The 19,847-nt window shown below is 56.2% G+C and overlaps 2 protein-coding genes across 2 annotated transcripts; one reads left to right on the top strand and one right to left on the bottom strand.

Annotated features, from left to right (window-relative positions):
- The first annotated feature begins 18 nt into the window (after window positions 1-18).
- Window positions 19-14,254, top strand: DNAJB12 (DnaJ heat shock protein family (Hsp40) member B12). The gene is made up of 9 exons (XM_083844248.1): window positions 19-288; window positions 916-1,084; window positions 2,019-2,164; window positions 5,546-5,731; window positions 6,567-6,646; window positions 7,753-7,862; window positions 10,550-10,722; window positions 10,940-11,091; window positions 12,405-14,254. Exons 1-8 carry the CDS (start codon window positions 78-80, stop codon window positions 11,059-11,061), a joined length of 1,197 nt encoding a protein of 398 aa, XP_083700374.1. The 5' UTR covers window positions 19-77; the 3' UTR covers window positions 11,062-11,091; window positions 12,405-14,254.
- Window positions 14,255-17,671: 3,417 nt separating this feature from the next.
- Window positions 17,672-19,243, bottom strand: DDIT4 (DNA damage inducible transcript 4). Its single transcript, XM_083844249.1, has 2 exons — window positions 19,062-19,243; window positions 17,672-18,834 (listed from the first exon to the last, which is right to left on the bottom strand). Exons 1-2 carry the CDS (start codon window positions 19,156-19,158, stop codon window positions 18,341-18,343), a joined length of 591 nt encoding a protein of 196 aa, XP_083700375.1. The 5' UTR covers window positions 19,159-19,243; the 3' UTR covers window positions 17,672-18,340.
- Window positions 19,244-19,847: the final 604 nt, after the last annotated feature.

Genomic DNA, 19,847 nt, shown 5'->3' with positions numbered 1-19,847 from the left:
CTACTCGGGGCAATACGGGAGGGGGCGTGGCCTAGCGTCGGGGGGCGTGGTTTAGGAGGGGGCGTGGCCTCGTCGCGATGGGCGTGGTCTGTTTGCGAGGGGCGTGGCCTGCCGGTGACGCCATCAGGCGGCGCCGCCCGCCGGGCCCGGGCGCCATGGAGGGGAACCGGGAGGAGGCGGAGCGCTGCGTCGGCATCGCGCTGGCGGCCGCCAAGGCCGGGCAGCCCGAGCGGGCCCGGCGGCTCCTGCTGAAGGCGCAGCGCCTCTACCCCTCGCCCCGCGCCCGCGGTGAGGCACGGCCGGCGGCCCGGGGGGGCCACGGGACGGGGAGCGGGGGGGGAGGCCTGCGCGGGGAGTGCGCGTGCGCGATGTCTGAGGAGCGCGGGGGGTGCTGGGAAAGCGAGTCCGGGGGTGGGGGGCGAAGGGGGGGGTCGTTAACTTCCTCCCAGTTTTGTTCATTTTCCCTCCATTTCTCCTCATTTTCCCTCAAATTCTCTAATTTTCCCTGCGTTTCTTTTCATTTTCCCCGAATTTCTCTAATTTTCCCCGAATTTCTTTTAATTTTCAGCGGGTCTCTTTTAATTTTACCTGAAATTTGTTTAATTTTCCCTGGATGTTTTTAATTTTCTTGGAATGGCTTTAATTTTCAACGAAATTATTTTAACTTCCCCTGGATTTCTTTTAATTTTTGCTGAATTTCTTTAATTTTCCCCATTTTTTTTTAATTTTCTCTGAGATTATTTATTTTTTCCCAAATTTATCTAATTTCCCTGAATTTATTTTAATTCCCCCCCCCAAAAATCTTTAATTCACCCCCCAAATCTTTAATTTTCTCCCCCCAAAATTACTTATTTTCCCCCAAATTCTTTTGTTTTTCCCCGAATTTCTTTAATTCTCGCCCCACTCCCGTTCCAGCCCTCCTGGAGGAGCTCGACAAGGAGCAGCAGGCAGCGGGCGCCCGGCCCGACCCCGACCCCAGCCCCGGGGCGCCGCCGAGCCCCCAGGGGAGGCCGGGCAGCGGCGGGGAGGCGGCCGGGGAGGCGCCGCGGGGCTACACGCGGGACCAGGCGGATGCCGTCAGGAGGTGCGTGCGCTGCGGGGGCCTCGGGGACAGCCTCGTCCCGCTGTGCTGCTGCCCGCGGTCACGCCGAGAGCCCAGCCAAGTAGAACCCCCCGCAGGACCCCTCGCTCTGCTGGGAGAGATGCGCAGGACGCTCCTAAAGCTCCTGCTGGCAACTCCCAGGACACATTTATCCATCGCCCATCTTCCCAGCACCCTTCCAGCTGCTCTCTGTCCAGCTCTGCCCCTTGTAAACGCTGGCAGTCACAGGACCGAAGCGTAGGCGCGCTCGCTTTATAACCGTAGTGCGAGGCGCTGGGTACGGTCCAAGTTGCGCAAGGACCGCCCTGGCTGATTGGCTTCCAGGTGGATTAATTGCGCCACCCGTTTGTCCACAAATCCAGCACGCTCTGCTCTGTCTCCTCCAAGTCCTGTGAGAAGGAGGCGTTGTAGCGGAGGGCACGCTGTGTGAGCTGGGCTGCTCGCAGGCCCGGGCAGCGCCTGCTGCTCCCTCTCCAGCTCAGCCCGTGTTAGTTTTTAAGTCTGAATGAACTGGGTCTGAGGAGGTGCGGGGGAACACCAAAAAAACAGCAGTCCTCCGGATCCTGGCCTGCCATTTGTCATCCCCGCACCCCCAGATCCATCACGCTCATGTTTTGGAGGTTGTTTGCCAGTTGTGTTCTCCTGCCTGTGGTAGCGCTGCCCAGGGAGAGGCCCTTCCACCTTTCCTGGCCTGAGTCATTCTGTAGGAGTGTTTGTGTGCCAGTAGCGCAGGCACGCTGCGGGTGAGCACGTGAGAAAAGTGGGTCACCTCTGAGGAATCAGAGATGAGTAAAGCAGAGTTCACTGAGCAGCATCGGTCGAAACCGCGCCGCATGTGACGTTGCGGAGTCGACGCATCCGAGGCAAAGCAGTTCTCGTGGCCAGAACTCACTGCCCGTGTCTTTTCTCCTGGCAGGGTAAAGCAGTGCAAAGATTACTACGAAATTCTGGGAGTCAACAGAGAAGCTTCTGACGAGGACTTGAAAAAGGCGTACCGGAAACTCGCGCTGAAGTTTCACCCGGATAAGAACCACGCGCCAGGGGCTACGGAGGCCTTTAAAGGTAACGTGCGTTCCCACCCTCGTGACTTACCCACAGCCATCAGGTGATGCTGCTGAGCTGGGCTAGCAAGGACTCCCTAAAAACAACCTCATGATTCAGGCAGAGCAACATAAAGCTCTTGTCAGCAGAGTTGTCTCTCGTTCTGAGCTGGTTGTGTCGTGGACAGAGTGTGCCGGGAGCCTGAAACAGCCCCCGGGGTCGGTTTCACGGCAGGTGCTTGGTGCTCCCCTCCTAGGGACAGCCCCGGCGGAAACACGGTGAGCTGGGCAGCACCAGAGGCAGTTGTCGTGTTTGCAGCCCCTTTGTCTTACACACACATCTCCCAGAGAGCTCCCACATACTGAGAGCACAACGGGGCTGCTGGAACTGAATCCCTCGGGAGGAATATTGCTGGACGGGCTCCGTGGCAGGGAACTCATCTGCAGAAGTGGTGTTCAGGCTCTCCTGCTTGTGGAGCGTTTCAGGCAGACCATAACCCTTCAGGTTTCTCGCTGTGCCTGACCATCAGGAAGGGCTGCGCATGGAATTCCTGGGTAGAAATGCCAGGGGAACGTTTCCTGGGTGAAACTATACCAGCTGTACAACCGAGCCCCGTCAGAACTCAAAAAGGCCCGCAGGAGCTTCCTTTCTGCCACGGAGCCTGATCCGCAGGGCCTCTGCGTGCGCAGCAGGGATGTTTCCTGGGCAATCAGGCAGCTTAAAACCGGAGTCGTTTTCCAGAAGAAATGCTGTTGCTTGGAACAGACAGAATTCGGCTTAAGCATCTGTGTCCATCTGGGAGCAGTTCTGCCCTTCTGAGGTTGTAGGGAAGGTGGCTAATTCTCTAGCACTCATGATTTTTTTCATTTCTTTTATTTCTCATCTTCCGTATCTTACATCAGAAGTCTCAGCAGAAGGAGTATGGAAGCCCGCTTAGCTAAGCTTTTGACTCGTGGTTGTGAGCGGTTGTGTAATTGCCTGTGGGCCAGGAAAATCCCCTTTGCTAGAATAAATGCAGTAGAGTCACACGAGAACTGCGTTCAGCCATGTGGGGGAAAATAAAGGAGCAGGCTGGTGATCGTGGCACTGTGCTCCCCTGGGCTGGCTCTGGAATTGCTCCGCTCACGAGTAAAGTGAGGCCTCTTCTGACGGTAATCCCCAAAAACAGCCCCGCAGGCACTTCCCTAGGTGCCCGTACCCAAATCGTAGGCTTTTCGCCTGGGTGGCACCTGCCTGTGGGATTTTGAGCAGCACGGTGGGTGCAGTGGAGCTGGAGCAGCACGGCACGTTCCTCTGCAGGCTGGGGAGGTTTGATTGTTATCACAGAGATAAGCACAGAACTTCTTGTGCCCGTTTCACAGCGTTGAGCCATTTAAATACCACGGTCTGATTCTGGCCATCTCGGGAGGGAGATGCCCGAGACTTTTGCTGGAGCAGGGAGCAAGGCTATCCTGCCACGAGCGCGGGGAGGGGTGAGCTCCGAGTGGACAAATTTCAGCAGTAAAAGTCTTATGTAAGGTTTGTTCGAGCCTTTTAAGGCTTAAATCCGTGACTGATAAGTGTCTTGCTGTTGGCAGATAGCGAGCTGACCCTCAGCTACTCTTTTTTAGTGCAGGGGCCAGGTTAAGCAGGGAGCATCTGCAGCCATCTGCCTGTGCCGTGAGCCGCCGGCCGATAGTTTATCCGTCAGTCCTCACCAAGTGGCGAAAGGCAGGTTTCCTCACCTCTAATCTTGAACAACGATGTTTGCCGAAGGCTTTGACAAGAGTTACGTGCCAGAAGCCGTGCGTTAAGCAAGGTGCCCTTTATCCTCCAGCCTCGTCTCGTTGGACCTCCCGGCCTTCAGCAGAGCTGCCGGCTTGCAGGGCTTGCCAAAGTCCAGCTGCTCCCTTCCAGAGGGTGACGGGGGAGACGTGCACCGCTCTGAGGGCTTGAGTTAATTTTTTCTAACGTTGGTGCGTTAGCTCAAGTCTTGACATTCGTCTTCCCAGTGACAGCTGATAAAACGTGAGGTCTTGTCCTGGGACCTTGTCCCAGGCCACAGTTGCAGGCGGCTGCAGTTGTGTTGAACCGCGTTTGCATCACAGCCTTTGGCTGACGTTGGGGAAAGAGCTGAACCTAGCTACTTGGAGCTAAAATCCTGACTGGGAATGAGGTGTTTCTATGTAGCTTGGTCAGCAGAAGGCTAGACGATGAACAAGATCCTAAGTTGCCCCATTTTCATTGCTTAATCGCATGGTGTGAAAGGACAGGCTCGTGTGCTGGAGCCAGTCCTTGTGGTCTAGCTTCCTTCCCGGCTTGTAGCAACGTTTGCTGTGTGTGCCCTAATTATAACTGAGACGTAGAACGAGCGTATTGACATTACATCCTTCACTCTCCAAATCTCTAGTCCAAGAAGAAACCAAACACCTCGGTCTCACTGCCGGGAAAATTTTGAATCTTAGAGTTAATTTCCTGCAAAGGGCACGTATCCCCCCCTTTCCTGCTGCTTCTGCTCCTGCCTTTAACGCACCAGTCAGCCCCAGTCCTGTGAACTTCCTCACCTCTGTGTGACACGGGGAGGAGAAGGGATGTGCTCTGCAGTCACGTACAGAGGCTCTCGGGTGGTTTGGTGCCGAGGGGAAGTGGTAAACTGGGATGTGCAGGGAGAGGAGCCCAGAAACAGGCGGGGGGCCAGCGGGCTGTCTGGTTGGAAGGCCCTGCATGTCCGAGGCTGCAGAGAGGTAGCTGGGAAACCGGGGGGATTCGGTTCCACAGGCGTGGTTAACAGCCCCTGTAATTAAGCACCTTCGTTCTGGAACCTGGAAGTTCTGAAATTCACAGCTCGCTGACACAGCTTTTAGCCAGCATCTCCTCACCAGCTTTTACTTGGGATCTTAAAGTCTCTTTCAGTGATGTACCCTGTACTTAAATTCTTTGTAGTTCTGGTTTTAGGCTATGACATCAAGTGCACTTAATGCTACTTTTGAATAAAATTCATCAACTGAAATCGTACTTTCCTATACAGTCGCTTATGGCTGAATGGTTTGGGACTAGCTGTTCAAAAGAAATAACAGATTTAATGAAATGAAATGCGTAGCAGCTCTACTGCCAGTGTTTGCGTAGCAATGTGTAGTTTCATTCACCTGAGAGGGTTTCTCTAGGAACACGCACAGAACCCATACCAGCCGTATCACAGCTTCGTTATTTGAGTTAATTTAAGGCTGAGTCTCTTGGTGTGGTTTCCTTCTGCCAGCGTTTGCCAAAGCAGCGTGCCGGGTACGAGAGCTGTGCTGTCGAAGACGTGGCTGCTTGAGAATCTCATTTGGGTGCTGAGGAAGGGGAGCCGTGCCTGTTCGCAGGGCTTAGCGCGTTATCTCGAGAAGAAAGAAGCTAATTGCTTCCTTACTGTCGATATTTCAGCCATTGGCAACGCGTACGCCGTGTTGAGCAACCCGGAGAAGAGGAAGCAATATGACCAGTACGGGGACGAGAAGCTCAACCCTGCTCGGCACGGACACAGTCACTCAGACTTCCACCGCGGGTTTGAGGCGGACATCTCCCCCGAGGACCTCTTCAACATGTTCTTTGGTGGTGGATTTCCTTCCAGTAAGCACGTTGAACCTCGATCTCCTGAGAGGGACCCGGTCCTTTTGACAGTCACAGTGCAGTAGGGATTTATTGGCCAGGGCGAGGATTGGTTGGAGAGCGGTGTTCCTCTCCACAGCCGGGTTTGATGAGAGCTCTCCCTCACAAATGACCCAAACGCCTAGGGTTTTCTAAATCGTTCAGATGGGAACTTGGAGAACTTGGGATCCAGCAGGTAATTCCAGCAGAGGTGGACTTCTTCCCCAGTTCAGCAATCTGTCTGCATGCTGGAAATGTTAACTGTTACTAGGTTGGATTGAACGTTAGAACAAAAATGATGCACAGGCATCTTGCGACCTTTTGCAGCATTCCTGTTCTGCCTGTCAGAAACGTAGGGCTACTCCAGTAAAAACTGCGAGTTGCTATTTTTGCTCAGTCGCACGAGAATTCAGGAGCAGTTTTGCAGCTGGTCTCCCTCTTCAGCTGTAGTTTTGACATTTAAAACAAAGAAAAGCTGCTTCTAAGGTGGAAAAACTAACAAAATGATTTGTCTTTCTTTTTCCGATTGGTATTAATCAAAAAATAAACTCCTTTGTATGAATGCTTCCGTCAGTCTCCTGGGGAGTGCCATAGCTGCTGCAGCCACCTCTGGTGAGCTGTTTGGGGTCCCTCCATGACAGCCTGCGGTAGCGGACGCTTTCTTGTCCTGCATTTTAGTACACAGCCAACTTTTAGAGTTGCATTTTTATCGGTGGTGCTGGCATGGAGTGTAGCCACCTTTTGTGGTTCCTTCCTAGCCAGCCAGCACCGTCTTACGTGCGCTGACCTCTTTGTATCGTTCTCCTTTTGCTCGCAGGTAACGTCCACGTGTACAGCAACGGCAGGATGCGGTACACCTACCACCAGAGGCAGGACAGGCGAGAGCATCAGGGAGATGTAAGTGGAGAGCACGTAGGGGGCCGGGAGCCGGAATGTTTTTTCCAGTACACAGATCGCCAGCGAGCTGGCGGGGCTGCTTTGTGCAATAGCCCGGCTCGTTGTCACCTCCCGGTACAGAAAGCTGGAGTCGTGGGAAGCAAGCTGCCTGCAGAATTTTCACTCTGTAATTTACTGCTGGTGGCTCTCCCAGGACTTTCAGAGCTCTCTTCCAGCGGGGAAAACACTGGTGTGTTCTTGAATCTGTGCCACCTCGAAATGAGATGACACCAGTAAAACGTACTTGTTTTTAGCAGAGAATAAGCATTTCCTCTCTCATTTCGTTCTCTAATTTTAAAAGGCAGATCCAGCTTTCGGATAATACGGATACACGTGGCTCCTCCCAACACATACCCATTCTCCCTTTTATCTCACTATGCAAGATGGGGTGTTTCTAGTCTGTGATGTGTAATTAACCAAGGAAAAAACCTTATAGCCTGAGCTATTTTGGGGTTTTCCATCACAGAATCTGCATATGTCTCCAAGCCCTCTGACCTGGAGAAATGAGAATGTGGGACTTAACATAACCCTGCTCTTTTAATAGCCAGTAAAATACTTAAAAAGGAAAAGAAAGAAAGAAAAACTGAGAACTTCCTGAGTAGTTCTTCTCAAGGTTAAAGGGGGAAGCGCACTCTGCCAGAAGCGGAGGGAGCTCAGAGGTGAGGCGGAGGGGGAATTTCTTTCATCTGACCCCGAGGAGGGGAGAGCGCTTTCACAAACCAGTTCTGCTCACCAGCACGAGCAGGATGGGAGCCTCACGGGGCACAGAGTCAAACGAAGGCAAACAAAGTACAGGCGTGAGGCTTTTGAAATTTGCTCACCAGGTTCCCCCTGCCCGTCCCCTCCAGTCAAACCTGGAGACATTTGGACCTGCGGAGTCAGGCTGTCCTTTCTGGAGGAGAGCTGTGGGCGGCCGGACTTCTCCCAGTTACTTTGGGGAGCCTCCTGAGCCCGCTGCCTATGTTGGGCAGGGGAATTCAGGCTGTGTTGGGGCTGGGAGGGAGGGAGGGAGAGCGATGCTCTGGGGTCTGCCTACAATGCTCCACTGTGCGTTTCTGTTCCTACAGGGTGGCCTCGGGCTGTTTGTCCAGCTGATGCCTATCCTCATCCTGATCATCGTGTCTGCTCTCAGCCAGATGATGGTCTCCAGCCCTCCCTACAGCCTGAGCCAGAGGCCGTTAGTACCCCTTACTCTGAACCTATTGAAGCGGGGTGGGTTCTGGAGGGCTGGCTGATGCTGTCGGGGTAGGGAGCTGGGCGCTCTGCTTTTCCCATCAGTTCTTTGCTTTATCTCCTCCTGCTCTTGCTCCCAGGTGTCTCACACGTCAGAGAAGGCCACCTTGTTTTCAGGCAGGTCTTGGGATGGAAGGGTCTGTTGGAGGGTGCTCACTGGCCTGACGGACTGGGGCTCTGACGGGGAACTTCTGTAGCCTGCAGCTAGATGGGAGAGGGACGGAGTAAATGCCTTTGAGAAGCTGTAGCCCAGCAGGGCTGTTTGGGTACACTGAGATCCATGTGCAGTGGGCTGAGATGTAGAATTAAATTGGGGTACGAAAAACGAAATTCGGATCTGTTCATCCTAAAAGCCTCGGCTGGGTTTACATCTAGTGCAGAGCAGTAGAAGCAGGGGGGAATAAAAGACACTCCCAGAGAAATCCCTTGGTTTTGAGCTCTGATCTTGCCATGGAGTATCTAGGGCCAGACATTTACTGTGCAAAAGCAGTGCGGTTTCATTCCAGACCCTGTGGAAATGCCCTGCTCTGCTCACTGCTGACAAATTAAACGAGTTTTTGTTCTCGGTCACCCTGTGGTGCCAGCAAGGAGCAGAGAACAGGAGTGATTTCTGGCTGCGTGCATCGCTCCTGCCAGAACCCTGACGTACCCTCAGTGCAAGTTTCCTATGTGCAGGTAGAAGGCCAGCAGAGGGTGGCTTTGGTTATGGCCCGTGGGCCCTGCTGGGTGTCACTGACGGCGGTGTTTGCTGGTGATTACATTAAATGCTCTAAAACCCAGCTCGGCTTTCGGGTTCAAGGTAAGGACTCTGGCGTTAGCGCTGAGAGCCAAAAGACAGAGCAAATTGGAGCGAGGCGCAGCTAAGGGTCCTTCTGAGAGGCTAAGGAGTATTGGGGTGTCACTTCTGCGGCTGAGGGCGATGAAACTAAGCCCGTGTGTGTCTCTGCTTGTTGGTTTTACACTGGTGAGGAGGTGCTTTGTGGGGCGAGAAGGCGCCCAGCGCAGGGCAGCTCTGAGGCAGGCAGGGATTTGCTCCAGTCTTGTCAGCTGGAACATCACCCCCGAGCCCTGCTGTGCTCAGGCGGCAGCAAGCCAACCGATTTCCCACTTCGGGTTTGGACAAGAGAAGCAAACGAGCTGCCCTGGCCTCTTGGTGGTGTTTTCTGGGTGAGCCGGAAGGAGCTGGAGCAGCAGCGTGCTGTGCCTGTGCCGGCAGGCGGTGCTGTGATCTCACTCAGGCAAAGGAAAAAATGCTGAGCTCAGCTGTTCCTGGGCAGGAAACGAGCTCGCTGCACCGAACCCAGCGCGCCGCAGGCAAGCTGCTGAACCTGGTGAGGTTTCAATGGCACGGGGAGGTTTTAGTGCCCCTTGTTTATAGGAAGCTATTGCTGAGAATGGCAGAGTTGTAAAGAAACACTTGTCACTCGGTTCCCTTTGTAAACCTCTTCCAAAAATAAAGTTTTTGTTGACAGACTCGTCTAGGTCAGTGCCACCCTGCTCAGCAATGCCTCACCGAATCTGCCTGACCAAATTGCACGTCTGCCTCCAGGTAGCAGGTTTCTGGTTTCTTCTGCCCCTGCCTGTTTTCAGTATGCTCCAGCAGCGTGCTGAAGCTCTGTGAGCTCAGAAAGCTTCTCCTCTGAGGGCTCATTTTGTAGCTTCCTTAGTTCGTCTTTACACAGAAGAAGAATACAGACTTGTGGAGGCATCAGGGCTCTGTCCCGACAGGTAAAGCAGCGAGCTGAGCTGCCAGCAAGCACTGCCTTGGTCTTGAAAAGTGGCAAGAGAGCTTTGGGTGCTGTTCGGTCTGTGGGGTTACCCCCCATTCGTCCCAGAGTGCTGGACCCTGATGGAGCGTGCGGGAGTGTTTGACTCGCTCCCGTGCACCCTGCTCGCAGGCTGAAGGGCGAGCCGGATGAGTTGGTGTTTGTACCTGGCTCGGGAGTCAGGCTTGTGTTTGATGCAGCAGCCAGCTGGTATTTATTATGGGAGACTTTGGGCATGTCTCCAGCTGGAGCCGTTCCCGATGAATCCAGTGTTTGGGCACAGGTTCTGTGTTGCGGCTTGCAAACACGCCCCAGTGAGTGTCTCTAGGTTTGCCGGAGCGCTGGGGAGAAAATAAGAACACAGTTTTGTCTGAAATGCAAATCCGAGGGGGTAGGGTTAGGGTAAAGAGAGGTTTCTTTCCAGAAAGTGCTTGCTGTACTCGTCGGTGCAGGCTCGAGCGCGGAGTGGGATCTCATTTTGTTCCTGCAGCAGCAAACGCAGCAGCATGTGGTGAGCCGGGGGCAGCTGACACCGCTGGAGGTGGCAGATATCCCCAGGGGACAGCGCAGGGTCCCAGGTCTGGCCGAGGGGCGGCTGGGATCGCTGCCTGCCCTCTGCTCTGCCCTGCTGCCTGCTCGCACCCCGAGCTGTGGAACCAGCCGTGGGGCTCCCTGCCGGCTTGTCCCTCCCTGTGCTGCTGCTTCATTTCCACCAGAAAGGTTTCTCCTCCCCTGAGCTCCAAGGCGGTGGGCGCATGGGGGTGATGCATGTGGTTCACGGCGTGCCGCGCGTTACGGGGAGCCGCGAGGCTTTGGCCGTGCCCTTCAGGTGTCTGATGCTGTTCTGACTTCTCTCCTGAGCCAGGTCCGTGGGTCACACACACAGGAGAGTGACAGAGCACCTGAAAGTCGTCTACTACGTGTCTGAGAACTTCGCCGAGGAGTACACAGGCACCAACTTGAAGAACGTGGAGAGGAGCGTGGAGGACGACTACATTGCCAACCTCCGAAATAACTGCTGGAAGGAGAAACAGCAGAGTGAGTAGCGTGGGCTCAGGGGCAGAGGGGGTTCTCTGCTGCAGAAAAAAACAACTGAGCTACACTGAAGTTGTATTTTAACACCGTGTAGGCACATTTCGCAGCCTGCCGAGCAATGGGCCTCCGCGTTTCTCCTTCCCCGTGCTCGGTGGGACTTGGCCAGGTGAGGGGTCTCCTTCCCCGCCGTGCTCCTAACGCCGCGCTTCTCCCTTTGCAGAGGAAGGCTTGTTGTACCGGGCACGCTACTTCGGGGACTCGGAGCTGTACCAGCGAGCGCAGAAGATGGGCACCCCCAGCTGTAGCAGACTGTCAGACGTACAGGCCTCCCTGCACGGATAGTCGCTGCCGGCCCGCTCGGCGGAGCTCTAAGTACGAGCTGGTGACGCTCCCTGGGACGGCAGAGCACGGCGCAGTAGTGCTTTTAATACTTAAATCTCTGAGGCACAAGTCTTCGTGAGTCTCCTCTGGATGCGCGCACGTAGCGGGGGGAAGCACCCCCCTCTGTCAAGCCTGCACTCCTGACCTGGGAGATTAATTCTGTTTAGTTTGCATGTCAGCACCCCGGCTCTCTCCAAGCTCGCTGTTTTTGCTGGCGTTGGTTCTCTAGGAACAAAGCAAAGCCCCGGGCGTGCTGGCGACTCGGCCGAGCTCTTGTCAACTGCGCGCCTGACGCAGCGGCCGCGCGCGCCTCAGCTGGATGAAGTTTTTTTTTCCTTATCTCGCTACGCCTTTCCCAGCCGCGGCAGCCAGCCACCGCCTTTGAATGAACCCTTTTTGTTGTTTTATTGTCTGTTTTATTGAAAAAGTCGTTACCCGTGGCACTAAAGAAGTGTGGTGACCGGGAATGGACTCGTAGAAAACAGATGTTCCTTGCCCTCTGCCTTCCCCTGACACTCGAGGAGAGCAAAGCAGAGGGTTGGAGCTCACGGCAGGTTGTAGAAGCAGCTTCGTGTTCACGGGGGAACAAAAGGGGCCGAGCCGGAGCCTGGAGGACAGGCGGGTCGGAGAGCTGGGGTTAGGGCGAGCCGGATAGCGCAGGTGAAGGCGGGAGTGCTGGGTCACGGGGAGCTGATGAAAGCCAGGAACACTTGGGCAGAGCCTGGAGTCCTTTTTGTGCCCGATTATCTGGGCTGGTTTCACCTACCAGATGCTCTGAGGGTGGCCCCATCTAGCCACACAACCTTTTGAAAGCAGAGTTTCTGTACAAAAGAAATTGAAGGTGAAGCCCGCACCAAGTTTTAGTTGTACGGACACTACTGAGCCTTACAAGGACTTCTTGGGGGCGCTGGACATCCAGCTACCTGGCTTCCAGACACGAGTAAAGAGGTTTAGCAGTGGAGCTGTTCTTTGTTTTCACCCTCCCTGCCTCACGGAGCATGTCTAAAAGCTTGAAGGCCCTCAAAGCAAATCTTCGGGGTCACGTTTGGCCCTTTTTGCCTGCACCCTGTTTTTGGAACCACTCTTTTCTCGCTTCTCCCACTCCTGTTTTCATAACCGCGCCTCCTCTTTCACGGCAGCCCGGTGTTACCACCTGCCTTCCTTCAGGAGGAGGAATTCGGCGCCGCTGCGTGCCCGCGGTCTGAGCAGAGCCTCCCGAAATGCGGGGCCGGGCGGGGAGCGGCGGGGTGGCGGCGCGCCGTGCTGCTCTGCGGGACTCACACCCTTACCGCTTTCGTTCCCAGACTGGAAATGCCTGAAGACTCTTGGTGAAGTGCACTGAGGTGACGGACTTTGTATTTAAGGAATCAAACCTGATATTAAAATGGAATCGGAGAATTAGCAACGCACAACTGCCCTCTTTCTTCTCTCTGCCCGTCTCCGCCGTTACGACGTCTCAGGCAGCAATTAGGACAGGAAACACAGCTGCCCGTCCTCCTCCTCCCCTTCCAGCACCACTAGCCTGGTTGCTCCTAGGGTACCACAACCATCAGAACAAGCGCGTGGCGTGTAAGGTGAGAGACCCAACCACAAAGCCATGAAGCAAAAGGAGACCCTCGTGACTGCGCTGGAGAGAGAAATCGGACAATTTGGTGATAAAACTTTAAACAAAAAGAAGTATAATCTATTTAGAATTAATTTATAGCTGTATATATGTTGTACTTTTAAACTATGCAGGGGTTGGATGATTAAATTATTTTGTTCTCTGCCCAGCTTGGCGAACGGGGAAGCGGGCAGTGTCTCTTCCCGGGGTATCACACTCTGCCTGGCACACGGAGCTGAAAATCACTTTGTGGTTACTGCACTTTGCTTTCTCGAGGACAGCGGCGCTCTGTGGCTGGGGATGTTGACGCCTGCCTTCTGGGTTGTAATAAAAGCATTTCCAAAGCTGCAGGGGGCGAAAAGCAATTAATGAAACTGCCCAGATTTGCAATTTGGGTTTGCAGCGTTGGCAGAAGCTTCCGCAGGTCAACTGAGCGCTGGAGCCGCATTCAGCGAAGGAAAGGATTGTCCTGGATGGTTTTAGTTCATCAGTTGTTCGGTTTATGTCTGTGTGTAACCTTTTTTTTTTTTTTCAGTCTGCTTTTAATTTTGCCTCGTAATCAGTGTGCAGCTTTCGGTCTGTAAACAGGGCTTTCCACGAGCTGTGTCCCTTTGTTAATTATTTTGTCCCGCACCCGGCATCCCTCGCCCAGCAGTGCTCCTGTTTGCAACGTGGCCGTGGCGCGCTGTCGCCTGCGTTTCTTCGGGGAGTCCTGTGAAGTGCTGCTGTCCGTACAAAACGGAGCTGTGCATCGCCTCTGCTGAAGGAAGTGTTGCTGGGGGGACATCAGTGGCTGCACCCAGTCCCCGCAGAGCCGCTCGGTGCTGCCGCAAGCCCCGGCTTTGCTGGCTTGGTCAGGCAGGACCTGGATGAGAGTGCTCAGGGCTGTGAGCTGTCTGAGAAGCGAATGAGCGGAGTTAGGTCAGCGGGATAAACTGGAGCCTTTTTCGTCCCCTGCGGTTAATTTTTGCCTAAAGGCTTTGCCTGTGAGGGCCATCCCCCAGCACCCCAGGGGAGCTGATCAAAAGAGCAGCGGTGGGTGCGAGGGCTGGGAGATGAAGCGGTGAGTTGGGCTCCTTTCTTCAGCAATAGCAGTCCGTGTGCTCTGTCTTTGGCTATTTGTTTTGCAAAGCATCAGCCCTCCCGTCAACTGTAAGCCTTATTCCACAGCTACCACAACATGGACTTGATTTTAAAAGTTGTCTTTTTCCTCCTTTTTTTTTTTTTTATGGTACCTCCATCTTTGGAAGGCATGGGGTGGAAGCACGGCATTTTGAAATAGCTCTTAATCGAGGCACGGCCACACAGAGCTCATGGGGGTGGGGGGATTAAAAGAAAAACCACGTTTGCAAGAGGTGCTGAATGTCTTGCGAAACGGCATTCCTCGCCCAGAGCCTGCCTGCCGAAACCTTCGGATTTTTCGAGTAGATTTCCGTGGATAATACGAGTGGGAAAGCATAGATCCTAACGGATGCTCCTGGAAGCTGCATTTCTTGATTTAGAGTTAATTATCAAATTGTACATCTATAAATAAATGTTTATATCGTGAAAGGCTACAGCTGTGCTGGTGTCGTGCAGATCCCTGGGCAGCAGTGGAAGTGGCTTGGTAGGAAATGAGGACGGAGCAGAGGTGCTGTCCCCAGGAGAAGGGGAGCGGTGGCGTCCACCAAACTGCTCAGAAAACAGGTAACTCCCTGGTTATTTAGTGTATTTTTTTTTTTGACTACACCAAGGCAGAACCACCAAGCCCCAGCGCCTGAGGAGCACTGGGAGCTTCATGTGAGGAGGGAGTGCGAAGATGCTGGGAAGAAGATGGAGAGAAGGGAGAGGTTACTGAGGAGTATGGAAAGAGAGGGGAAAGCCAAAACACGGCCGCGGCCCCGACCCTGGCAGGAAGGGCAGCCTCACAGCTCTTTTGCCTCCCGAGGCTGGCCTGGGTTATATTTTTCTTTCCATAATTGTGCTTGGGAAGAGACTTGAGTCAACAGTTGCCTGGGCTCGCAGGAGCCTCCCCGAGCTGGCACCCGTTCATCCCCCGTGTGCGGACTGCAGCGAGCAAAGGAAGGAAAAGCTCACTGAAGCTGACCAGAAAACGGCATTTTTCACCCCAGCCCTGTGCTTTCAGCTGCCCCTTTTCCTCCATCTGAGCCTGAGCTGTTTTTTGGGGGATGTGTCATTTTCCTCCTGGCATTATGCTATTCCTCTAGGCTTCTGCAATGGGGAGAGTGGTCTTTTAGGCTTCTAAAATATTGGGAAAAGCAGATGCAAGCCCAAAATCTTGGCCCAAGCCCCTGCACTGAGGCACATGGAAAAAAATAAAAATAAAAAGAAATCCCAGCATCACCCTGAATCCTCCTGGAGGAACAAACTGATGCTATTTAGAATGGGATTATTGCTAATGGCTGCTAGCAGATTGCTAACAGCCGATTCTGTGTAAGCAATTAAATTAATAACTTAATATCCCAATTTGTAGCCTCTCCCGGGTCGGTTGGAAGCCAGGCCTGACTGCCAGCCGCTGTGCACGCGCTGCTCTCCCTCCCAAATTTCGGCTCCTGCAGCTGATGGGGTCAGCCCCAGCACCCTGCTGTGAATGGGGAGCTGGGAGATCAAATGGGGGGAGGCAAATTTTATACTTTCCTCCCCATTCTCAGCACCTCAGTGAGCAACTTTGCCCCTTAAGGCCACTCCCTGAAAAGGCCCTGCTTTGGGTCTCTTTTCCCCAGTTCCCCAGCAGTGACCCAGCCGAAGTTCCCCCCCTCCTGCCCAGCCCCACGCTCCCAAGGGCCGGGATTTCCTCTCGTTCCCTTTCCCCCCTCCTTTGAAGCCGGGCTGCGAGGCTTTGCTTTCCCCTCGCCGAGTTCCTGGCAGTGGCGGTGACTCAGTGCAAACAAAGCCCGAGCCGCCGGACCCCTTGGTTCTGCCAGCGGGTGCCTCCGCGCCCTTAATGAGCTGCCGCTAACGAACGTGTGTTGTTGCCACCAGGAAGGGTGGCAGCTCCACGGCACGGCGGTTTCGGGGGGCTTTTGCTGTGGTTTGGGCCGTGCCCAGGCTGGAGGAGCAAGAGATACTCAAGGTTTTGGTGTGCTCAGTGGCTGTTGTGTGGGCAATTTGGGCTGCCCGTTAGCTCCTTCCCCACCTCGTTAGCCTGATTGGGAAGGCAAGCTTTTAGCTGGGGTGGCTCCCCAGGGAGGGAGGCAGCAGGGGATGGCCAGCACCCTGAGAGCATCCTCCTCCAGCAGGTAGGGAGTGAATGGGGCCCCGCTTCTGACACCATAATTTATTTTTTTTAAGGTGAAATCAAGGTGTCTGGGGGTATTCCTGTATTTAACTCCTGGGCCTCGCTCACTTCATGGCTGCCCATGCCCTAGAACAATCCCAATTTTATTTATTTAAATAAATTCAGAGGTCTCCCTCACTGAAGTGCCGCCTGGGTGCTGCAGAGGGGAGCCTGGTTTTGGCCGGCGCCACAACCAGCCCCGCCGTGTCCTCGCGGGCCCCCAGACACCCCTCTGCCTGCCCTGTCCCCATGGGGCAGCTAAATAAAGCCTCGCCGGGGCCTTCTGGCACCTTCCGGGGAGCTGCCAGAGAGCCTCTCGCTGCCCCAGGGACCTTGCTGCCCATCCGCCCCCGGGGATCACAGAAAGGGCATTTTGCTATAAATAGGAGCCACGGCTCAGCTACTGGGGCTGGATCTGTGCCGGGGATGTTTGGGGTGGCCGTGGGGCGTTTGGGGGACCCGGCGCGGATGGGTTTGGTTTTGTCAGGCTTTTTTTTGAGTGTTCTGTGAAGCCCTGGGTCATTCCGTGTAATAGCAGCTCTGAGAAGCGACACCGAGTCCCCCGCGTGCGGCCGGGGGACGAGCTGGGGCTGGCACGGCGCGGGGTGAGCCCCTGGCGTGCTCAGGGGAGGGCGGTGTAAAAATACGTGTAAAAAGCTAAAAATAGCCTGAGCCACGCCGTGCCTCAGCAGCCAGGATGGCGGTGACACCGCTGCCGGGGCAGCGACGTGCCTGCTCTGTCCCGTGACACCGGTGCGAAGAACTGCCCGTTCTGCAGCGCGCCTCGGCTGCTCCGCCTGGTTTTGGGGTTTTGTGAGCTGGGCCACCTGCGTGAGGGATTTTTGGACTGTGCCACGGCCCGCCTGACCCCAAAAACGGAGCTGCCCTTGCATGGGGCTGGGGAGGAATGATCCCAGCTCAGCAGCCCTTGGAAGCACCCAGATTTTGGGACCTGGAGGGGACAGGTGCCCTCGCACAACCTGGCTTTTGGAGGCGAGCTGCTCCCGGTGGCATCCCCGCGGTGTGCATAGCCTCAGCTCCCAGCACTCGGGGCCGTCCCCTTCAGCAGCAGCGAGAATCTCCAGCAGTCAGCATCTGGCTGAAGAGGAAGGGAAAAAAACCAAACAACCCTGAGCCAGAACCAACTCGCACTCAGAGGGAAGCGTATAATTTTGTCTCTCAGCCTGGGTTTAGCCTCTGCACCTCGCGCCTGACCCAGCGTGCCTGCTTTAATTACACTGCAGTGAAAGCCTCTTTCTGAGTCGTTTAATTGCGGGCTGGCGTAATTGCACTCAGCAGTGTGGATGTGAGGAGGCTCAGGAGCGTTTTGAGGGAAGCACTGCCTGTGCAGACCAGGGTGGATTTGACAACCCCCCCCCCCCAAGACCTCCCCGCTCTCCCTCCCTCCCCCTTTCACCACACCCCTTTTACCAGACACTCCTGTTTTTTTCCCAAATTCCCCCCCGGCCACTTCCTTGTGGCTGTGGGTGACGGGGTGCTGCCACCCAGGCCTGACTCAGCCCTGCCTGAGTCACGGCCCCATGCCGAGGTGCACCAGGACGCCTGCCCCTTCCTCAAGGGGGGCTGCTGGGAGGGATTCCCACGGGTGCAGGGCACGAGGGGGGATCTGGGTCATCGGGGAGGCAGTTGCATCATCCATCAGAGCCCAGTGAAGACAGGGAGGCGGCAGCTTATCAATTAGACAGGTTTTATTAGAAAAGTAAAAAACAATTGCATAGGAAGTCTCGCACTTGAACATCAAGTGTATGAGTGTAAACTGTAATCAATGGAGCGCACAGGGTGTATTGGTGAGGGGTCCCGCCCTCCGTCCCCACAGCACCTTGCACGCCCCCCTCCCCCAGGCTCTCCTCCCTGTGTCACGGAGCCATGACACAGCTCCAGACCCCTCCTGCCACACCAGGAGCCCCAGCACAGCTGCCCAGGCATCAGCAGGGGAGTTCTGTCTTTGATCCAGGCTTCACTCCGCCGTCACTCGCTCCCACACGCGCGCCCTCCCCCAGAAACCCCATTGATTACAATCGTTGTTACAACAAAAACAATTAACCAGGAGGAGACCGCCTGCCCCCGCGGCAGCCCCGCTGCCGAGCCCAGGAGCGCAGTCACCGCAATCATCCTACAATCACGGAAGTGTGAGGCAAGCACCGTACGGCCCCGCGCCCGCCTGGCAGGGGGGCTCCACACCAGGGCCTCCCCCGCAGGGCCTCCGCCTGCCCCAGCTACATCCACCTACGCCCTACTCCAGCCTAACCTAAACTACTGCGGCCGCTGGGAGCCGCCACGCTCTAACCAGCTCGGTGAGTGTCAGCTCTTCCGAAGCACTTGGGTGAGCCGTGTCCCCTTCAGCACTCTTCAATGAGCAGCTGCTCGGAGCTGTACAGCTTCTTCTTGATGACCCTGAAGCCCGTGCTCAGCTTCAGGGACTGGCTGAAGCCCGGGGTGAACGCGGGCCCCGAGGCGAAGAGTCCCTGGATCTTGGGCCAGAGGCGCGAGTCCAGCCGCAGCACCAGGGTGAGCTGGAAGGTGGGCACCACAGCGGGGTCCACGGCGATGTGCCCCACGTCGTGGCAGGCCTTGCCGTGCTCCACGCAGAGGTCGAGGAGGGCCCCACGCAGCCCGCAGGGCTCGCTGCAGGCCAGGCGCAGCAGCTCCGTCCTCACCTGCGCCACGAGCTGGGCCGGCATCAGGAGGCGCGAGCAGCGCTGGGCGCCCAGCGGAGCCTTCCCCAGGGTGGCCTGCACCAGCTCCAGCAGCTCGGCACACAGCACCTCGTCCTCGGGGTCGTGCAGCAGCAGGTCCAGGTCCGGCAGCGAGGCCTGGTCGGCGGAGTCGAGGTCTGCGGAGAAGAACGGGTCAGTACCGGGCAGCCTGAGGGGCTCCACACGGCAATGGGGGGATGAACGGGGCGGTGTGGCGCGGCCCCCCCACGCTGATCCCCTCAGGGCCTCTCCCCTCAGCAGGGCCCTGTCCCCTCAGCAGGCCCCAACCCCTCAGGGCCCCCCCGGCCCCTCAGGAACCCCCCCGCCGCCTCACTGCCCCCTCCTCAGGGCTCCCGCCGCTCACCTCCCTCCGAGCCGGAGGCGCTGCCCAGCGACTCGCAGTCGGAGCTCTCCATGCGGCCCCTGTCGCCGCCCGCCAGCCGCTCCCACAGCCCGGCCATGACGAGGGCTTTAGCAGCGCTGCCACCGCGCGCACACCTCCGCCTCCTCCCGCCCGCCGCACCGCTCCGAACGAAGACCCGCCGCCGCAGCGGCTTATATAGACACGGAGCGGCAGGCCACGCCCCCCGGCCGGCGCCCTCCGCCAATGGCAGCGCGGGGCACGTCCGCGGCGTCTCTCCTGCCCGGTGACAGCGGGCACGCGCCGCCCCCCTGCCCCCTCCTCCCTCCCCCCCTCCCTCCCCCCTCCCGGCCCCTCGCCTCAGGGCCCGGCCGCCCGCGGGCGCTGGGTCCCGTCGGGCTTCGGGTCCCGAAATTGCCACAAAAGTCGGTGTTTTCACACATCTCCCCGCCCGCCCCCGCCTTCCTGGCCTCGGCAGGGCTCGGTCCCGTGCAGTCAGGCCGGGTGCTGGGTCAGGGCTGGTGCCCCCGAGGCGGGGGGCTGCCATTTTGTGGCGGCCGGGGGCTCGGTGGCAAGGGCAGCGCCGCTTGTCACAGACAAAAAACACTCCAAAATGCCCTAAAAAAGCTTTTTTACCAGAGATTGTTGTGGTGTTTCCTTAGCTGTAGGGGTAAACACCCCCCAACTCTGTGCCCCCAGTGATCTGGGTGCTGTGTGTCTGCACCCCTGCAACAGCCCCGCTTTTTGGGACAAAAACGAAGCAGCCCCAGCCCCAGCTGACAAAAACGT

Source organism: Anser anser (genome assembly GCF_964211835.1).
Source record: "Anser anser genome assembly, chromosome: 7".
NCBI classification, from domain to species: Eukaryota; Metazoa; Chordata; class Aves; order Anseriformes; family Anatidae; genus Anser; species Anser anser.
The sequence above is the reverse complement of the archived record's forward strand: the minus strand, read 5'-3'. Positions and strand labels throughout refer to the sequence as shown.

What these genes read in the sequence shown, in the direction of transcription:
- DNAJB12 (XM_083844248.1), top strand. Translation starts at nt 78, where the DNA reads ATGGGCGTGGTCTGTTTGCGAGGGGCGTGGCCTGCCGGTGACGCCATC. An exon ending in CAGGCGGATGCCGTCAGGAG is followed by an intron (nt 1,085 to 2,018) that starts GTGCGTGCGCTG and finishes TTCTCCTGGCAG; the next exon opens with GGTAAAGCAGTGCAAAGATT. An exon ending in GGCTACGGAGGCCTTTAAAG is followed by an intron (nt 2,165 to 5,545) that starts GTAACGTGCGTT and finishes TCGATATTTCAG; the next exon opens with CCATTGGCAACGCGTACGCC.
- DDIT4 (XM_083844249.1), bottom strand. Translation starts at nt 19,158, where the DNA reads ATGGCCGGGCTGTGGGAGCGGCTGGCGGGCGGCGACAGGGGCCGCATG. An exon ending in CGCCTCCGGCTCGGAGGGAG is followed by an intron (nt 18,835 to 19,061) that starts GTGAGCGGCGGG and finishes TCTTCTCCGCAG; the next exon opens with ACCTCGACTCCGCCGACCAG.